Source organism: Nerophis ophidion, linkage group LG29 (genome assembly GCF_033978795.1).
Source record: "Nerophis ophidion isolate RoL-2023_Sa linkage group LG29, RoL_Noph_v1.0, whole genome shotgun sequence".
Classification (NCBI taxonomy): Eukaryota; Metazoa; Chordata; class Actinopteri; order Syngnathiformes; family Syngnathidae; genus Nerophis; species Nerophis ophidion.
In genome coordinates this window covers 14,992,800-15,014,503 of record NC_084639.1, presented here as the reverse complement: position 1 = coordinate 15,014,503, position 21,704 = coordinate 14,992,800, and the positions used below count along the sequence as shown (strand labels likewise).

The 21,704-nt window shown below is 42.9% G+C and overlaps 1 protein-coding gene across 2 annotated transcripts in view; it reads right to left on the bottom strand.

Moving 5' to 3' along the window:
• Positions 1 to 21,704, bottom strand: part of LOC133546107 (diacylglycerol kinase theta-like) — a 68,127-nt gene that overhangs the window by 15,937 nt on the left and 30,486 nt on the right. For both annotated transcript variants that reach the window (XM_061891950.1, XM_061891951.1), the window contains 10 exons: positions 8,930 to 8,984; positions 8,790 to 8,851; positions 8,581 to 8,731; positions 8,467 to 8,505; positions 8,269 to 8,384; positions 4,272 to 4,423; positions 4,058 to 4,206; positions 3,822 to 3,997; positions 3,662 to 3,762; positions 3,445 to 3,591 (listed from right to left, as the gene is read on the bottom strand). In XM_061891950.1, coding sequence (XP_061747934.1) covers positions 3,445 to 3,591; positions 3,662 to 3,762; positions 3,822 to 3,997; positions 4,058 to 4,206; positions 4,272 to 4,423; positions 8,269 to 8,384; positions 8,467 to 8,505; positions 8,581 to 8,731; positions 8,790 to 8,851; positions 8,930 to 8,984 — 1,148 coding nt within the window. The remainder of the gene's footprint in view (positions 1 to 3,444; positions 3,592 to 3,661; positions 3,763 to 3,821; positions 3,998 to 4,057; positions 4,207 to 4,271; positions 4,424 to 8,268; positions 8,385 to 8,466; positions 8,506 to 8,580; positions 8,732 to 8,789; positions 8,852 to 8,929; positions 8,985 to 21,704) is intronic.

Here is a 21,704-nt window from a genome sequence, read left to right as displayed (position 1 = left end):
CAGACTGCGTGGTCGGTAGTAGTGGTTTCAGTGGGCTTTTAAGTGCTATGTTTGTTGTGTTTAAATGATAAATGTATATAACATATTTTAAGTGTGTTGTGCTTAAAGGCCTACTGAAATGAGATTTTCTTATTTAAACAGGGATAGCAGGTCCATTCTATGTGTCATACTTAATCATTTCGCGATATTGCCATATTTTTGCTGAAAGGATTTAGTAGAGAACATCCACGATAAAGTTCGCAACTTTTGGTCGCTAATAAAAAAGCCTTGCCTTTACCGGAAGTAGCAGACGATGTACGCGTGACGTCACGGGTTGTAGTGCTCCTCACATTGTTTATAATCATAGCCAACAGCAGCTAGAGCAATTCGGAACCGAGAAAGCGACGATTTCCTCATTAATTTGAGCGAGGATGAAAGATTCGTGGATGAGGATATTGATAGTGAAGGACGTGGAAAAAAAAAATTAAAATAAAATAAAATAAAAAGCGACGGCTCCGGGCGGCGTCAGTGTGAGCGTTTCAGATGTAATTAGACATATTTACTAGGATAATTCTGGAAGATCCCTTATCTGCTTATTGTTTTAAGTGTTTTAGTGAGATTGTGAAAACATACGTCAAGGTCGGATGGCTGTGGTGAACAAGCCAGTGTCTCAGAGAGACAGCTACTGCAGGAGGACGCATAATCCACTTATGTCTCCGGTAAAATATATATCACAATTTTCCCATCCAAAAACATGCTGGTTGACGTAGAGAAACATGTTCGCTTGACCGTTCTGTGTTAAAGCTTCACAACAAACAAAGAAACAACGGCTGTGTCTCGGTGCTAAAGACAGCCGCAATACACCGCTTTCCACCAACAGCATTGTTCTTTATAGTCTGCATTATTAATTGAACAAATTGCAAAAGATTCAGCAACACAGATGTCCAAATTACTTTGTAATAATGCGGTGAAAAGAGACGACTTTTAATAACGTCACAAACACACGTCATCATACGCGACGTTTTCAACAAGAAACTTGTAATTTAGTAAACTAAAAAGGCCGTATTGGCATGTGTTGCAATGTTAATATTTCATCATTGATATATAAACTATCAGACTGCGTGGTCGGTAGTAGTGGGTTTCAGTAGGCCTTTAAATGATACATGTACATTATGTGTTGTGTTTAAACGATACATTTTCAACTCATTTTAAGTGCTATATTTCTTGTGTTTAAATGATAAAACATTTTAAGTGTGTTGTGTTTAAATGATAAATGTACAACATATTTTAAGTGTGTTGTGTTTCAATGATAAATGTATAACATATTTTAAGTGCGTTGTGTTTAAATGATTGATGTATAAATGTCATCACTTAAACACAAACCATAAAACACTTTAGTAAAAATGTACAACATATAAGTTTGTTGTTTGTTCTATTCAACTAATAAATGTACAACCTATTTTAAATGTGTTGTTTGTTGTGACAAATGATAATTATACTACATATTTTAAATGTGTTATTTAAATGACACATTTTAACATATTTAAAGTGTTATTTTTGTTGTGTTTAAATTATAAATGTGTAATCTAAGTGTGTTGTGTTTAAATGATTAATGTATAAATGTTATATTAAAGTGTGTTATTTTTGTGTATAAAGGAGCAGTATAAGTGTATAACATTTTCTAAGTGTGATGTTTTTTCTGTTCAATTAATAAATGTATAACCTATTTTAAGTGTGTTGTGTTTAAATGATGAATGTATAAATGTTATATTACAGTGTGTTAATTTTGTGTATAAAAGGACAAATATAAGTTTATAACATTTTCTAAGTGTGTTTGTTCTGTTCAATTAATAAATGTATAACCTATTTTAAGTGTGTTGTATTTAAATGATGAATGTATAACATATTTTCAGTGTGTTGTGTTTAAATGATAAATGTGTAACATATTGTGTGTTGTGTTTAAAAAAATTATATATTTTTTTTATATTTGAAGTGTGTTGTGTTTAAATGACAAATGTTTAACATATTTTAAGTGAGTTGTGTTTAAAAAATTAATGTATAAATGTTACCTAAAAGTGTTTTATGTTTTTATGTTTAAATGATAAATATAGGTGTACAACATATTTTAAGTGAGTTGTTTGTTCTGTTCAACCTATTTTAAGTATGTTGTGTTTAAATGACATATGTATAAACATTTTTATTGAAGTGCATTGTGTTTAAATGATAAACATATTACATATTTTAAGTGTGTTGTACTTAAATAATGAATGTATAACATATTTTAGGTGTGTTGTGTTTAAATGATAAATGTATGACATATTTTAAGTGTATTGTGTTTAAATGATACATGTGTAACATATCTTAAGTGCGTTGTTTAAATGATACATGTGTAACATATTTTAAGTGTGTTGTGTTTATATGATAAATGTATACCATATTTTAAGTGTGTTGTGTTTAAATGACAGATGTATAACATATTCTAAGTGTTTTACATTTAAATGACAAATATATAACATATTTAAGTGTATTGTGTTTAAATGATAAATGTATAACATATTTTAGGTGTATTGTGTTTAAATGACAAATGTATAACAGATTTTAAGTGTGTTGTGTTAAATGACAAATGTATAATATATTTTAAGTTTGTTGTGTTTAAATGATAAATGTATAAATGTTGTATTAAAATGTGTTAGGATTGTTGTATTAAAATTATAAGTGTATGACATATTTTAAGTGTGTTTGTTCTGTTTACATTATACATTTATAACCTATTTTAAGTGTGTTGTGTTTAAATGATAAATGTACAAATGTTGTATTAAAATATGTTTGTTCTTTTAAATGATACATATACAACATATTTTAAGTGTGTTGTGTTAAATGACAAAAGTTTAACATATTTTAAGTGTTTTATGGGTACGGTTCACATTTGAACTGATACAGTAACAATTACCGGTACCTTGTAATCAATACCGGTACTCAACGGTACCAAATATCGGTACTTTAGTGTGTGTTTATAAAAGTTGATGGTTTGACAGTAAAAAAAACAACATTTTTTTAAGTAACATTTAAAAATGAGCTGTGATGTAGTTATTACACAGTAGGAAGGAGATTCACATGGCCCCCTTTGTCGTGGTTTACCTGACACATGAAACGTGACATATTTTGGGGTGGGAGGGTGCATTAGCCACTTTAGCCGCCAAATGGCAATAGGGTGTTGAATATCTTGAAATGTGTTTTGTGGCAATTCCAACTTTGACCACAGCGTCAGTTGCCATGTAGAGTGGCACTTTCCATCATTTCAGCAGACTGCATTGCAAAATTATGAATTCAACCCAGGGATGGGGGCCATAAAAATCCCTTCCTTACTCTACATTCACTGTTACAATGTTGTGGCCTTCAATAAAAACGAGTGTGGGATCGAAAAAGAAACCTGAGACCAGGGCGCAGGGGTTGGGGGTCTCAGACCTGGGGATGTTGAGGAAGATGAGACCCTCGATGTTGGGCAGCTGCACATGCCGGCCGTCCACATGCAGCTGCAGCTCCCGGTGCAGACTCCTGGTGGCGCTGATCTTCTGCAGGCCCACCTTGACGTACACGCCTTTGTTGTGGAACCTGTCCGACAACAGGGAGGCGCGTGGTCACGTGACCGCAGACAACCAACCCCGGCGCTGAGAGGGAGTACCTGCTGGTGAACTTATCGGGGTCGTCCTCGCGGGCCAGGTGGAAGTCCAGGCTGAGCTCGGCGTCGATGCCGAGTCCGAAGTAGTTGTTCATGTGGACGATCTGGAGGGACAAAGATCAGCTGACACCCGGACGTTTCCTGAAGGGTTCGAGGTGCGGACCTTGGGCGGTTCCAGGAAGTTCTCCTTGCCGCCTTCGGAGAGGTCCTGCGCGTCCAGCAGGATGGTCCAGCGGTCCAGAAGGACTTCCTCCGCCTCCTCCACGTGGGGGAGAATGTGGGCGGCGTCCTCGCCGCTGTAACCCGGCCCCCAGCGCAGGATACGGGCCAGGTCGTTACCTGGTGGGCGGACACTTGTCAAGCCACTCCCACCCACGGATTTAGAAAGGGTTCTCTTACCTGTTCCAAGCGGGACGATGCCGACCGGCGGCTCCCGGCAGGCCAGGTTTTGGCGGACCGCCTCCAGCATCCCCAGCACCCAGCCCACGGTCCCGTCCCCGCCGCACACCAGCACCCGGAACCTCGGAAGGTCCCGGAAGGCGTGGAAGCTGCGCACGACAAATGAACTTTACCTCCAAAACCTTAAAGAAGTCCGACCTTGGCGTCTCCTCACCCTGCCAGCGGTCCGCCGTTGGTCATGTCGAAGACCTGGTGCGGGTTGAGAAGCTTCCGGAAGCTGTAGAGAAGTTCTCTTCCTTTCAGACCGCCGCTCTTCGGGTTGACGAACACCAGCAGAGGGCGCACGTCCTCGCCGAGCTTGTCGTGCTGCCAGACCACAAAGAGAAGGAAGCCATGTTTGCTAGTCCGACCATTTTGGGGGAAACTGTACCCGCCTGACACTGGGAGGCTGTAATGCTCCTACTGGCCAGAAGAGACCGCCAGAGGGCAGTTTAGGACTAGGACCGGAAGTGGAGCCTTGATCCACTTGATCATTCTGTTTTTAGTGTGGGGTCTTCAACATTTCCCAACTATTGCTCTAATCGCCAACTATCAACTAAGCCTCTAATTCCCAACTGACAACTAGTGGGCTAATCACCATCTAGCAACTAGTATGCTATGCGGCAGCTGACAACTAGCACCCTAATCACTACCTGACAACTAGCGCTCCATTACTAGCAGATAGCTAGAGCGAAAATCGCTGGCTAGCAACTAGTGCTCTGATCGCCAGCTAGCAACTAAGCCTCTAATTCCCAACTGACAACTAGTGTGCTGATCGTCAGCTAGCAACTAGTGTCCTAATCGGTGGGTGGCAACAAGCACCCTAATCACTAGCTGACAACTAGCGCTTCGTTGGTAGCTGACAGCAAGAGAGAAAATCCCTGGCTGGAAACTAGCAAGCCAATTGTTAGCGGACAGCTGACAATTAGCAAGCCTATTGCTCACTGACAACTCGGGTCTTCATCACTAGCTTGTGACTAGAGACCAATCGCTAGCTGACAACTCGCAAGCCAATTGCTCACTGAAAATTGGGAGGTTAGTCACTAGCTTGCGTTTAGAGTGCTAATCGCTCACTGAAAACTTGGGGGTTAATCACAAGCTTGATACTAAAGCGCTAAACGCTAGCTGAAAACTAGCAAGCCAATTGCTCACTGACAACTCGGCGTTACTCACTAGCTTGCGACTAGAGCACTAATCGGTAGTTGAAAACCAGCAAACCAAACGCTCACTGACAACTCGGGCGTTAATCGCTAGCTTGTGACTAGAGCGCTAATCGTTAGCTGCCAACTAGCAAGCCAATCGTTAGCTGACAACTAGGAAACCAATTGCTCACTGACAACTTGGGCGTTAATCACTAGCTTGCGACTAGAGCTGTAATCGCTGGCTAAAAACTTACAAACCAATTGCTCACTAACAACTTGGGCGTTAATCGCTAGCTTGCGACTAGAGCGCTAATCGCTAGCTGACAACTACAAAGCCAATCGTTAGCTGACAACTCGGGCGTCAGTCGCTAGCTTTCGAAAAGAGCGCGAATCGCCAGCTGACAATTTGCAAGCCAATTGCTCACTGACAACCTGGGCTTCAGTCGCCAACTTGCGACTTGAGTGCTAATCGCAAGCTGTAAACTAGCAGGCCAATTGCTCACTGACAACTCGCTAGCGACTAGAGCGCTAATTGCCAGCTGACAACTCGCAAGCCAATTGCTTATACAACTCGGGCGTTAGTCGCTAGCTTGTGACTAGAGCGCTATACGCTAGCTGAAAACTAGCAAGCCAATTGCTCACTGACAACTCGGCGTTATCACTAGCTTGCGACTAAAGCACTAATCGGTAGCTGACAACTAGCAAGCCAATAGTTAGCTGACAACTAGGAAACCACTTGCTCACTAACAACTCGGGCGTTAATCACTAGCTTGCGAATAGAGCTGTAATCGCTAGCTGAAAACTTTCACACCAATTGCTCACTGACAACCTGGGCGTTAATCGCTAGCTTGTGACTAGAGATGTAATTATTCGCTGACAACTAGCGAGCAAAACGCTCACTGACAACTCGGGTGTTAATCACTAGCTTGCAACCAGCACGCTAATTGCCAGCTGACAACTAGCAAACCAATTGGCTCACTGACAACTCAGGCATCAGTCGCTAACTTGCGACTTGAGCGCTAATCGCAAGCTGTAAACTAGCAAGCCAATTGCTCACTGATAACTCGCCATTAACCACTAGCTCGCGACTAGAGCGCTAATCGCCAGCTGACAACTCGCAAACCAATTGCTTATTGACAACTCGGGCATTAGTCGCTAGCCTGCGACTAGAGCACTAATCGGTAGCTGACAACTAGCAAGCCAATCGTTAGCTGACAACTAGGAAGACAATTGCTACAGAAAATTTGTGCGTTAGTCGCTAACTTGCGACTTGAGCGCTAATCGCAAGCTGTAAACTAGCAAGCCAATTGTTCACGGACAACTCGCCATTAACCACTAGCTTGTGACTAGAGCGCTAATCGCCAGCTGACAACTCGCAAGCCGATTGTCATTGACAACTCGGGCGTTAGTCGCTTGCTTGTGACTAGAGCGCTAATCACCAGCGGAAAACTAGCAAGCCAATCGCTCACTGAAAACTCGGCGTTATCACTAGCTTGCGACTAGAGCACTAATCGGTAGCTGACACCTAGCAAGACAATCGTTAGCTGACAACTAGGAAACCAATTGCTCACTGACAACTCGGGCATTAATCACTAGCTTGCGACTACAGCTGTAACCGCTAGCTAAAAACTTACAAACCAATTGCTCACTGACAAATTGGGCGTTAATCACTAGCTTGCGACTAGAGCGATAATCGCTAGCTGACAATTCGCAAGCCAATTGCTCACTGAAAACTTGGGCGTTAGTCGCTAACTTGCGACTTGAGCGCTAATCGCAAGCTGTAAACTAGCAACCCAATTGATCACTGACAACTCGCCATTAACCACTAGCTTGCGACTAAAGCGCTAATCGCCAGCTGACAACTAGCAAGCCAATCGCTCACTGACAACTTGGGCGTTAATCACTAGCTTACGACTAAGCACTAATCGCTAGCTGACAACTAGCAAGCCAATTGCTTACTGGCAACTACGGCGTTAGTCGCTAGCTTGCGACTAGAGCACTAATCGGTAGGTGACAACTAGCAAGCCAATCGTTAGCTGACAACTAGGAAACCAATTGCTCACTGACAACTCGGGCGTTAATCACTAGCTTGCGACTAGAGCGCTAATTGCTAGCTGACAACTAACAAGCAAATCGCTCACTGACAACTCGGGCATTATTTGCTAGCTTGCGAAATGAGCGCTAATCGCTAGCTGACAACTAGCAAGCCAATCGCTCACTGACAACTCGGACGTTAATCACTAGCTTGCGACTATCGCGCTAATCGCCAGCTGACAACTAGCAAGCCAATTGATCACTGACAACTCGCTATTAACCACTAGCTTGCGACTAAAGCGCTAATCGCCAGCTGACAACTAGCAAGCCAATCGTTCACTGACAACTTGGGCGTTAATCACTAGCTTACGACTAAGCACTAATCGCTAGCTAACAACTAGCAAGCCAATTGCTTACTGGCAACTACGGCGTTAGTCGCTAGCTTGCGACTAGAGCACTAATCGGTAGCTGACAACTAGCAAGCCAATCGTTAGCTGACAACTAGGAAACCAATTGCTCACTGACAACTCGGGCGTTAATCACTAGCTTGCGACTAGGGCGCTAATTGCTAGCTGACAACTAACAAGCAAATCGCTCACTGACAACTCGGGCATTATTTGCTAGTTTGCGAAATGAGCGCTAATCGCTAGTTGACAACTAGCAAGCCAATTGCTCACTGACAACTCGGGCGTTAATCACTAGCTTGCGACTAGTGCGCTAATCGCCAGCTGACAACTAGTAAGCAAATTGCTAACTGACAACTTGGCCGTTAATCACTACCTTGCAAAATGAGCGCTAATCTCTAGCTGACAACTAGCAAGCCAATCGCTCACTGACAACTCGGGCGTTAATCGCTAGCTTGCGACTAGCGCGCTAATCGCCAGCATACAACTAGCAAGCCAATTGCTAACTGACAACTAGGGCGTTAATCGCAAGCCTGAGACTAAAGCGCTAATCGCTAGCTAGCAACTCGAGCGCCAATCGGCATCATCATACCACGATGTCTGGGATGACGAGCGACCAGAGCGACTTGCTGTCGACGCTCGTGTCTTTGGCCAACATGAAGACTCGCTCAGCCTCGGAGAAACACGACATCTGCAACGCCACGGCGCCTAAACACACACACGCACACACACAAACACGTAAGTGTAAGTGCAAGGTCATGTGATGCAGTGGACAATTTGGCGAGTTCACCTTGGCTGGGGTAGGCGTGGCTCATGGCGACCAGGTGACCTGCACGGAGGAAGCAGAACAACGTAAGGGAAAAGGGGCGGGGGTCAGGTGGGTGGTAGCTGCATGTGCGCTCACTCTTGGCGGTCAAGTGGTCCTGGATCAGCTGCCAGTACTCCTCTCTGCTCAACTCGAGGGGCAACCCTCCAATCAGCAGGCTCACCTGCACCGGGTGGTTCCGCCTCTCCACGGCGCAGAAGCGGGTCTGGTTCATTTGGCGCAGAGACACCTGGCGAGGAGCATGGGCATTAATGTTAAAGCTGGCGACAGTGCGAGTGTTGTCTGACCTTGCGGATCTCCTGTAGCTTGTCCACAATCTTCTGGCATGGCGTCAGCGTGTGTCTCTGCACTAAGGACAAACACACACCACAGGCGTCACCTTCTCTGTCCTTTGTGGCTCTGCGGGACCACCTTGTCCGCCACTGACCTTGTTTGCTGCTCATCCACACTTCCTGCAGATCACTTCCTGTCCCGTCGTCTCCCTGGAAGTACACGTGGACTAGTCCAGATCAGTGGTTCTCAAACTTTTTGCACAGAGTGATGCTTTAGAAAACACGCTCTCCAAGTACCACCATTAAAACATAGGATCGTAGTACGCCTAGATAGATAGATAGATAGATAGATAGATAGATAGATAGATAGATATTACTGTATCGATTCCTTCAGGAGAGTTCCCTCTGGAAAATTTTTAAAAATATTAATTAAGTATTCAATAAAAACAAGGCAGATGTTTTAAGTATATTAAATAGGTTGGCCATTGTAACATTACACAGTTTGAAACACAGTTTGAACAGTAACACTGTGTTTAAATATAAGACAATAAAACACTGTACTTTAATAATGAATCAAGTCAAACGAATTACGCATACAAATTAAATAAACATTGTAATAAAATACCAAAATGCAGCTTTTAGGATTTAATGAACATATACATATACATATATATATATATATATATATATATATATATATATATATATATATATATATATATATATATATATATATATATATATATATATATATATATATATATATATATATACACACACACACATCTTGGTGGGTTGTAAGACCAGTCTGACTCAAGGGAGATACACCTGGCGCCACAACCAGGTACTGAAGTGCTTGGCTGCCGAACTTGAGATTAAGAGTAATCACCGATGCCATGCCTCTAAATGCCCAGGTTACCTTCCCACGCAAAACAACTTTCATCTGGGAAGGAGAGAAACGGACCAAGCCATCACCTCCAGACTCAGGCCCACTGAACGCAGCCCGGGATTGGGAAATGCAGGTAGACCTCAGCCAGAGGCTTATCATCCAACCCGAAAATTGCAGCGACCAACTTGCGCCCAGACCTGGTCCTCTGGTGCATTTCCTGCTGCAGTGTATTCATCGTTGAGCCAACGGTCCCATGGAAGGACGCCATCGATGAAGCATTCGAACGTAAAAGGCTGCGATATGCCAATTTAGCAGCTGAAACAGAGGCACGGGGCTGGAACGACAAGGTGTGGCCAATGGAGGTGTGTTGTAGAGGCTTTGTAGCCAGTTCCGGCACAAGTTTCCTGAAGGAAGTAGGTATCAGAGGAAAGGCCCAACAGAAGGCAATCAAATAACTTGCAACCACAGCAGAATGATCAGTCACTGACTGTGGCTGAAATGCAGGGATGCAGCATGGGCTGCCAAATTACCAAGTGGTGCCACCATGCGACACTCACTCAGGTCTGATCATCCTGTGGTGGGCCAAACTCGGCAGAGGGTGTTCTGTGATAAATCGCCGAAACACCAAAGACGTCAGGGAACACAAATTAAGATTTGTCGTACTAGTGGCGCCACGTGATCATTGCCAAATTCCACCCACCCAAGAGGACATCGCCAACCCCATTCATTGTTGTGCTGAATATTTGGGGATTTTTTAACAACTAGTCTTATTTAGAATCCTGATGTCTGGTGTCAAAACCAGTGACCGGTACGAAAGGGCAGCTGACAACCTGGGAAAGACCTGGTGACGGCCTGAAGAGACTGCTGATAGGTGGGAAGAGACCTCAACAGGGTTGGCATGGGTTATCTACCTGTGCTGGCAGGACCCTTTCACACCACAGTGACCTGGATCCACTCAACAATTGCTACGGAAAGTTCAAAAGGTAAAACACTCCGAAAGTCTGCAAGAGCAGTGGTGGAAGATGACTTACCGGCAGACCACACAGTAACAGACCCTGGAATGGAAACGATGAGTCAAACAGCAGGATAGTTGACGGAGTAACAGCACTGGCAGGATACAAGCTACAAAGCTGCATCTGTGGTTGGAAAAGGTTTACATAGGAAAAAGTGCCTGAGAGAGCTTAGCAAGGGGCCTCGCATTGACCACTACATCCTCAGAGGTAAGGCAAATCAGTCGAGTGAAGCCCAGCAGCAAGATAGTCCCCACAGTCCACAGGGCATCACAACCCCAGACGAAGCTCAATCAAGCACAGATCGGCCAACGGGCGTGAGTCCAGAGCCCACTCAGCCACAGACAGCAGATGAATGGACGGAAGCTTCAAAATCTTGTGGCCTAAATCCTGCCAGTAGAAGGAGTGGGAAACCACCGACACAGACCTTGTCCATTTTCTAGAACAGGGGTCGGCAACCTTTACCACTCAAAGAGCCATTTCGACCTGTTTCACAAAATGAGGAAAACAATGGGAGCCGCAACTGTTCTCGCCAATATCTGCTGGCGGTCACCCAGATGACAAGAATAAGGGCATGCTATGAAGCCATTGCTTTAAACACCTTCTACAACATGTACAAACTGCTTGCCAGTCCAGCAACATGTGTGAGGCTTCTGCTGATGCACGCACACGACTGGAAGGCATACTGGGTGACACGGAGTACACTGACGGTTGTGATATAAACTACTTTAACACTCCTACTAATATGCGCCACATTGTGAACCCACACAAAAGAAGAATGACAAACAAATTTCGGGAGGAAATCCTCACAGTAACACAATATAAACGCAACACAACAAATACCCAGAATCCTTTGCATCCATGACACAACCTGACTATGTTATACGACCCGCGAGCACCAAACACCCCCCACCCCCCTCCCTGCGTGGTTGAGGTGGGCGGGGTTGGGGCGCGGGGGTCTAAAATATAGTAGGGAATAGTCATGGATGCAAAGGAATTCTGGGTATTTGTTGTGTTGCGTTTATGTTGTGTTACTGTGAGGATTTTCTCCCAAAATTTGTTTGTCATTCTTCTTTTGTGTGGGTTCACAATGTGGCGCATATTAGTAGGAGTGTTAAAGTTGTTTATTTCACAACCGTCAGTGTACTTTGTGTCACCCAGTATGCCTTGCAATCTCATACATGTGCTGATAGAAGCAGCGAAATGTATGTGTCCGGTCGGCACGCAAATAGCATTCCGTGAATGGCGGGCGTGATGACATTCAAGAGGACGTTAAGAGTAATATCATCACGGCACGCCCTTAATATTGTAGTCCGAGTGACAATTGGAGAACGTTGACTCCGGGTTATGTCTGAGAGAGGCATTGAATTCCGGAATCTCCCCGCAACAATCTGGGGGGTCTGCGATTGTGCAGCTGAGCCGCATCAGAGTTGCCAAAGAGCCGCATGCGGCTCCGGAGCCGCGGGTTGCCGACCCCTGTTCTAGAAGGTCTGAAAGGGTGCGTGGAAAGAAAGCTGTACGAGATTGGAGAGATCATTTACAGCAGGGGTGGGCATTACGTCGATCGCGATCGACTGGTCGATCTCGGAGGGTGTGTCAGTCGATCTCAAGCCAGGCATTAAAAAATAGACATAAAAATGAGCAATCATCAATCATACCAAGCCTTCACTTTCGTCTGTTTGACATTCTCGGCACCCGAGGATCTTGTGAGATGACGCTGGCTGCTGCAAGCTCATATTTAAGAAAAAAATCACTAACAGGGCGGACGCAGAGAAACACATTTTATTTCTAGAGACTCCGTACCTACTGTCAAAACTCTAAAAACCGACTGCACAGTTCCTGTCTTCACCATAAAAGACCTGTTTCATCCTGCCTGTGCTAACAAAATAAGAGTCTCAGAAAGCTAGCGTGCACAAGCTAGCAAGCTACGGAGTTTGATGCCAATGTATTTCTCCCCCGCCCTCAGCGACCGCTTTCTCACTTGCTTGCCCACCCGCACACTCACTGACGTCACTCACCTGCTGCCAGACATTAAAGGGCCACACACATATGCTACTCTCATAACAAAGTGTTTAAAAATGAGTATGCAAGTTGGACAAATGAGATGCCAAATCCAACCACTTTCATGTGGTATTGGACAGAAAGGAGGACTTTTTTTTCCCTCTATTTGAAAATGCGGACGTTATCAGCACCACTGTCTAATTCCAATCAATGCAAGTCATCAGAATCAAATACACCAACTTATATTCTTGTCTTCATGAAAGAAAGGAATCTACGTGTGTTAAACATGCTTGTATTATCATTAAACACCATTAACTTGTTAACAAAAATGTCTCTTTCATAAATAAATAAATATAAATAGGAATGAGGTAGATCTCCTCGACTTGGTCAATTGAAAAGTAGCTCGCCTGCAGAAAAAGTGTGAGCGCCCCTGATTTACAGCTATGGAGCAGAGAGATTTGGGGTGAAAAGTAAGAACCTTAGGACAAAGACAGAACCATCAGCCCCTCCAAGTCCCGGAGACAAGAAGAGATTGGAAGATTTGTGAAAGAAAGAAGGGGCCTGAGAAAGCAGTGGAAAAAGGCCACAGAAGTGGGATGGAAAGGACTGGAAGCACTACAGTGCGACATCAAGCAGCGTCTTGTAACACTGCCAAGAGCAGAATGCCTGAGAAAGCAACATAAGAAGAAAGAGCGAACAAGGACTGCCTTCTACAAGTTCGTCAAAGACCTCTTTGTCAAAAACAAAGCTGGGATCCTTGAAGTATTCATAAGGGAACTAGAGGAGCACCTGAGGAAGACCTACTCCGACAGCCAGAGGCATGTGCCAGCCAGCATTCCAGATGACATGCCACCAATCCAACCACCGGAGCACCAGTTCGAAACTAGGGCCCCCCACATGGAGAGAAGTTGAGAGCACTGTAAAGCGGGCAAGATTAGCCTCAGCCCCTGGACCAAACAGCGTTCCATATAGGTTCTATAAGAACACTCCAGGCGTCCTGAAGTACCTCTAGAAGCTAATGAAAGTGGCGTGCAAAAAAGGAATTATACCAAAACGCATGACGAAGGGCAGGAGGAATCTTGATTCCCAAAGAGAAGAATTCCTCAACCATCGACCAGTTTCGCCAGAAGGAAAGACATTCTTCAGTGTTGTGGCCCAGAGGCTCTCAGTATTCGGCTGAAGAACAACTTTGTCGACACCTCAGTGCAAAAGGCAGGGATAGACTGTTTCTCAGGATGCTTGGAACACACAAATGTCATCTGGCACCCGATACAGATGGCCAAGGAGGAGAAAAAAGACCTGCATGTGTTTTTCTTAGATCTTGCCAATGCCTTCGGGTCAATGCCTCATGAGATGCTATGGACAGTGTTCAACCTCTTCCAAGACCCTGACGGCATCACAAGGATGGTCAAAGCCTACTTCCAGGTACTCCAGTTCTGCCTCACAGCACAGGCCGGAACAATTGCCTGGCAGCACCTCGAGATTAGCATAATGACGGGCTGCAAAATATCTCCACTGGCGTTTACCACAGCAATGGAGCTCATTATTTGAACATCCCGATGAAGGGGAGCGGTTGAAAAGCAGGCTGCTTCCTCCATTAAGGGCGTACATGGACGACAAGAACAACCTACTCAGTGGCCTAGTGGTTAGAGTTTCCGCCCTGAGATCGGTAGGTTGTGAGTTCAAACCATGGCCGAGTCATACCAAAGACTATAAAAAAAATGGAACCCATTGCCTCCCTGTTTGGCACTCAGCATCAAGGGTTGGAGTTGGGGGTTAAATCACCATAAATTATTCCCGGGCGCGGCACCGCTGCTGCCCACTGCTCCCCTCACCTCCCAGGGGGTGATCAAGGGGATGGATCAAAGGCAGAGGACAAATTTCACCACACCTAGTGTGTGTGTGTGACAATCATTGGTACTTTAACTTTAACTTAAAGGGGAACATTATCACCAGACCTATGTAAGCGTCAATATATACCTTGATGGTGCAGAAAAAAAAGACCATATATTTTTTTAACCGATTTCCGAAGTCTAAATGGGTGAATTTTGGAGAATTTAAATGCCTTTGTGTTTATTGCTCTGGTGGCGAAGACGTCAGAACGTGACGTCACCGAAGTAATACTGCCGCCATTTTCAACACATTACAAACACCGGGTCTCAGCTCTGTTATTTTCCGTTTTTCCGACTATTTTTTGGAACCTTGGAGACATCATGCCTCGTCGGTGTGTTGTCGGAGGGTGTAACAACACTAACAGGGAGGGATTCAAGTTGCACCACTGGCCCGAAGATGCGAAAGTGTCTGCCGCCAGACCCCCATTGAATGTGCCGGAGTGTCTTCACATTTGACCGGCGATGACAGACATGGCACAGAGATGTATGGATAACCTGCAGATGCATTTGCAACGATAAAGTCAACAAAATCACAAAGGTGAGTTTTGTTGTTGACTTATGTGCTAATCACACATAATTGGTTGAGGCGCGACTGCTAGCTAATCGATGCTAACATGCTATGCTAATCGATGCTAACATGCTATGCTAATCGATGCTAACATGCCATTTACCGGCGATGACAGACATGGCACAGAGATGTATGGATAACCTGCAGATGCATTTGCAATGATAAAGTCAACGAAATCACAATAGGTGAGTTTTGTTGATGCTGATTTATGTGCTAATTAGACATATTTGGTCGCGGCGTGACTGCCAGCTAATCAATGCTAACATGCTATTTACCGGCGGTGGTGAAGCAGACATGGTACAGAGATGTATGGATAACCTGTAGATGCATTTGCAACTATATTACGTTTCCTTCCACCCACATTTAATGCGAAAAAAACACTTACCAATCGACGGATTTAAGTTGCTCCATTATCACAAGATGCGAAAGTCCTGATCGTTTGGTCCGCACATTTTACCGGCGATGCTAATGCAGCTATTCGGCCATGCTATGGCTATGAATAGCGTCAATAGCTATTCGCTCAATAGCTTCAGTTTCTTCTTCAATACTTTCATACTCCAACCATCCGTTTCAATACATGCGTAATCTATTGAATCGCTTAAGCCGCTGAAATCAGAGTCTGAATCCGAGCTAATGTCGCTATATCTTGCTGTGGTATTCCCATTGTTTGTTTACATTGGCAGCACTGTATGACGTCACAGGGAAATGGATAGTGGTTTCGAATATAGCGAAAATAAGGCACTTTAAAGCTTTATTTAGGGATATTCCGGGACCGGTAAAATTTTGAAAAAAACTTCAAAAAATACAACAAGCCACTGGGAACTGATTTTTATTGTTTTTAACCATTTTGAAATTGTGATAATGTTCCCCTTTAACAACAACAAACGCATGCTGGATAAACTCCAGGGATACATCGAATGGGCACGAATGGAGATTAAACCAAGCAAATCCTGCGGTATCTCCATCATCAAGGGCCAGCTCACCAATGAGAGGTTCCCTATCAACAGCGAGCCAATACCAACAGTTCTGGAAAAGCCTAGCAAAAGCCTTGGCCACTGGTATAGCGAAGAAACCAAAGACTCGAAGCAGGTGGACCAACTCAGGCAGGATACAATCAGCGGCTCAAGCAGATCAATAACACTGCACTCCCTGGGAAGCTGAAGATGTTTGGGCTGCTGCCCAGTCTCATGTGACCAATTTCCATCTATTAGGTCGCTCTATCCCATACTAACCGGCTGGAGAGGCTGGTGAATGCACAAGAGAGGAAATGGCTTGGACTGCCGATATGTATTAGCAGCGAAAACCTGTATGGCAACGGAGCCCTCTCCCTACTAAACTCAAGCGTTGTGCCAAATCAATTCTGGAAATCACTCTCACAGAATCCCAAGACCCATTCGTCAGAGGTGCTGCTCCAACCCTAGCGGCAGGGAGGAAATGGGATCCACCTGCAGCAGTTGCAGTGGCAAAGACGGCCCTCACACATCAGGATATAGTGGGGCATGTCCAATATGGCAGAGGGGGCCTTGGTTGGGAAGCAACAGCACTCATGTGGCAACAGGCAACTCCAACCGAACGGCAGGACATGGTGGTGGAAGAAGTGCACCACCAGGAGGAAGCAGCCAGGTGTGCCAAGGCAGTCCCCCAAGCCCAGCAAGGCCGCTGGATGAAGTAGGAAGGTGTGGAGAGGAGGGAGAAAAAACCGTGGAACAAAATATGGAGCATGGAGTCTAATAGACTAAGTTTCATCATTATCAATCAATGAATCAATGTTTACTTATATAGCCCTAAATCACTAGTGTCTCAAAGGGCTGCACAAACCACAACACAAACCACTACGACATCCTCGATAGGCCCACATAAGGGCAAGGAAAACTCACACCCAGTGGGACGTCGGTGACAATGATGACTATGAGAACCTTGGAGAGGAGGAAAGGAATGGATGTCGAGCGGGTCTAACATGATACTGTGAAAGTTCAATCCATAATGGATCCAACACAGTCGCAAGAGTCCAGTCCAAAGCGGATCCAACACAGCAGCGAGAGTCCCGTTCACAGCGGAGCCAGCAGGAAACCATCCCAAGCGGAGGCGAATCAGCAGCGCAGAGATGTCCCCAGCCGATACACAGGCAAGCAGTACATGGCCACCGGATTGGACCGGACTCCCTCCACAAGGGAGAGTGGGACATAGGAGAAAAAGAAAAGAAACGGCAGATCAACTGGTCTAAAAAGGGAGTCTATTTCAAGGCTAGAGTATACAAATGAGTTTTAAGGTGAGACTTAAATGCTTCTACTGAGTTGGCATCTCAAACTTTTACCGGGAGGGCATTCCAGAGTACTGGGAAATGAAAACGCAGACTTTTTTGAGGCTTTGGGAATCATTAATAAGCCGGAGTCCTTTGAACGCAGATTTCTTGCCGGGACATATGGTACAATACAATCTGCAAGATAGGATGGAGCTAGACCGTGTAGTATTTCATACGTAAGTAGTAAAACCTTAAAGTCACATCTTAAGTGCACAGGAAGCCAGTGCAGGTGAGCCAGTACAGGCGTAATGTGATCAAACTTTCTTGTTCTTGTCAAAAGTCTAGCAGCCGCATTTTGTACCAACTGTAATCTTTTAATGCTAGACATGGGGAGACCCGAAAATAATACGTTACAGTAGTCGAGGCGAGACGTAACAAATGCATGGATAATGATCTCAGCGTCTTTAGTGGACAGAATGGAGCGAATTTTAGCGATATTACGGAGATGAAAGAAGGCCGTTTTAGTAACGCTTTTAATGTGTGACTAAAAGGAGAGAGTTGGGTCAAAGATAACACTCAGATTCTTTACCGAGTCGCCTTGTTTAATTGTTTGGTTGTCAAATGTTAGAGTGGTATTATTAAATAGAGGTAATTAGAGCCACATGTCCTGCCCTCTCCAACCAACCTCCATCTCTGGTACTGAGAGGACCCTGCCTGTCTCCAGTGTGCAGCCCGGCCAACTCTCAAACACATGTTGGTGGGTTGCAAGACCAGTCTGACTCAAGGGAGATACACCTGGCGCCACAACCAGGTACTGAAGTGCTTGGCTGCCAAATTTCTGAATAAGAGAATAATAACCAATCACCAATTTCAAACTTTAAAATGCTAAGGGAGAATAGGAAAATTTAGCATACTTCTAAGATGGTGCTGAAGATCAAAAGCCAAGATATTTAGGTTCAAATGAATGAAATTAGCTAAAATATTAGCACAAAACCTTAGCATGGTGACATTGGAAAAGTAAGCGTAGTTTTAAGATTAAAAATGTATCATTTTTATGTCGTACGATTACAATTTTTTAAATTGTTAGCATAAAACTTTAGCATCCTACTGTTAGCATGATAACAGGAAAAGTTAGCATACTTCTAAGATGGCGCAAAGTATTAAAATCCATAGTTTTTAGGTTTGTACAAATGAAATTAGCCAAAATACTAGCATAAAATGTTAGTGTGCTAACATTTTAACACGTAAGATTTTTAGGTTTCAATTAATACAATTGGCTAAAATGCTAGCATAAAACGTTACATAATAATAGCATTATAAAATAGGAAAAGTTAGCATACTTCTACAATGGTGTCAAGTATCAAAATCCATGATTTTTAAGCTTGTACGAATAAATGTGTTGAAATGTTAGCTTAAAACTTTAGCATGCTAATGTTAGCATGCCAACAATTTTTTTTAGCATACTTCTTAAATGGCGCAAAGTAGCAGAAGCCATGATTTTTAAGTTTGTACGAGTGAAATCAGCCGAAATACTAGCATAAAATGTTAGCATGCCAATGTCAGAATGATAACATAGGAAAAGTTTGCATACTTATAAAATGGCGCAAAGTATTAAAAGCCAAGATATTTAGGTTCAAATTAATAAAATGAGCTGAAATGCTATCATAAAACATTATATAATGTTAGCATGATAAAATAGGAAAAGCTAGCACACTTCTACAATGGTGCCAAGTATCAAGAGATGATTTTTAAGTTTGTACGAATACATGTTTTTTAACGTTAGCATAAAACATTAGTATGCTAATGTTAGCATGCCAACAGTTTATTGTTCTTTAGCGTACTTCTTAGATGGCACAAAGTAATACAAGCCATGGTTTTTAGATTTGTACGAGTGAAATTAGCCGAAATACTAGCATAAAATGTTAGCATGCCAACATCAGAATGATAACATAAAAGTTTCCATACTTATAAAATGGGTCAAAGTATTAAAAGCCATGATATTTAGGTTCAAATGAATAAAAGGGGCTGAAATGCTATAAAACATTATATAATGTTAGCAGGATAAAATTGGAAAAGTTAGCATATTTCTACAATGGTGTCAAGTATCAAAATCCATGATTTTTAAGTTTGTACGAATAAATGTGTTGAAATGTTAGCTTAAAATTTTAGCATGCCAACATAAATTTGTTTTTAGCATTCTTCTTAGATGGCGCAAAGTAATAGAAGCATGATATTTAGGTTCAAATGAATACAATGAGCTGAAATGCTATCATAAAGCATTATATAATGTTAGCATGATAAAATAGGAAAAGTTAGCATACTTTTACAATGGTGCCAAGTATCAAAAGAGATGATTTTTAAGTTTGTACGAATAAATGTGTTTTAATGTTAGCATAAAACATTAGTATGCTAATGTTAGCATGCCAACATAATTTTTTTTAGCATACTTCTTAGATGGCGCAAAGTAATAGAAGCCATGATTTTTAGGTTTGTACGAGTGAAATTAGCCGAAATACTAGCATAAAATGGTAGCATGCCAACATCAGAATGATAACATAAGAAAAGTTTGCACACTTATAAAATGGCGCAAAGTATTAAAAGCCATGATATTTAGGTTCAAATGAATAAAATGAGCTGAAATGCTATCATAAAACATTATATAATGTTAGCATGATAAAATAGGAAAAGTTAGCATATTTCTACAACGGTGCCAAGTATCAAAAGATATGATTTTTAAGTTTGTACGAATACATGTGTTTTAACGTTAGCATAAAACATTAGTATGCTAATGTTAGCATTCCAACACAATTTATTGTTTTTTAGCATACTTCTTAGATGGCGCAAAGTAATAGAAGCCATGATTTTTAGGTTTGTACGAGTGAAATTAGCCGAACTGCTAGCATAAAATGGTAGCATGCCAACATCAGAATGATAAGAAAAGTTTGCACACTTATAAAATGGCGCAAAGTATTAAAAGCCATGATATTTAGGTTCAAATGAATAAAATGAATTGAAATGCTATCATAAAACATTATATAATGGTAGCATGATAAAATAGGAAAAGTTAGCATACTTCTACAATGGTGTCAAGTATCAAAATCCATGATTTTTAAGTTTGTACGGATAAATGTGTTGAAATGTTAGCTTAAAATTTTAGCATGCTAATGTTAGCATGCCAACATATTTTTTTTTTAGCATTCTTCTTAGATGGCGCAAAGTAATAGAAGCCATGATTTTAGGTTTGTACGAGTGAAATTAGCCGAAATACTAGCATAACATGTTAGCATGCCAACGTCAGAATGATAACATAGGAAAAGTTTGCATACTTATAAAATGGCGCAAAGTATCAGAGCCATGATTAGAGCAGTGGTTCTTAACCTTGTTGGAGGTACCGAACCCCACCAGTTTCATATGCGCATTCACCGAACCCTTCATTAGTTCAAAATAAAATGTTTTTTTTTGTCAAATTCAAGACAAACTTATATGTTTTTGGGTACACTTTAGTACAGGGAACATATTCTAAGTAACAAAGACTTAATTTTGTCATGATCTGTGGTCTGGATCATGTGTTTGTTAGTTTTTGGACTCTTTTTAGTCCCTGTTTGCGCTCCCTTGTTTTGTTTGGTTACCATGCCGACTTATGATTTTCACCTGCCTCTGGTGTTTGGACCGCACACCCGTTTCTAATCAAGACCCTTATTTAAGCCTGTCTTTGCCAGTCAGTCGGCCTGGCATCCTTGCTTGTTTTCATGCGATACCACAGTTCATGTTGTTCGATTCATCCCGTGTCCACGTAAGTGTTACTTCTTGCCACAGTTTCGTGTTTGTTCGAAGCCATAGTTTATGTTTGTTTGTTTCATGACACAGTTTTGTGTTTGTTCCCCGCCATAGTTTATGTTTGCTCACCTCATGCCCTGCCAAGATTTCTTGAATTAATAAATATGTTCCTACCTGCAAGCCTTGTCCAGAATAGTCTGTTTGCATCCCGGGAGAACAAACCTCTCAGTAAGCTGTGACCCTTCCGTCACAGCTCGATTGGAAGATGCGGGAAGAACTGTGGATTACATCGGACTGTCTACCCCACAGGTTTGAGGACCAGTCATAGACAATTTAGAGTGAAAAGCAAATTTTATTTTCACCCGCATTAAAAAAATCATTCTAACTTGTGTTGTTTCCCTGGCTTCGAGACTCTCCTGAAGGACAGCGCAGCGAAGACACAACAAACTCCCTTCTTGTCTCATGTACACACACCTGTTGTTGTTGACTTTGGACTAGCGACTGCAATACATAAAGGCCGTGGAACAGAGACACACTACGGGCTTACACAC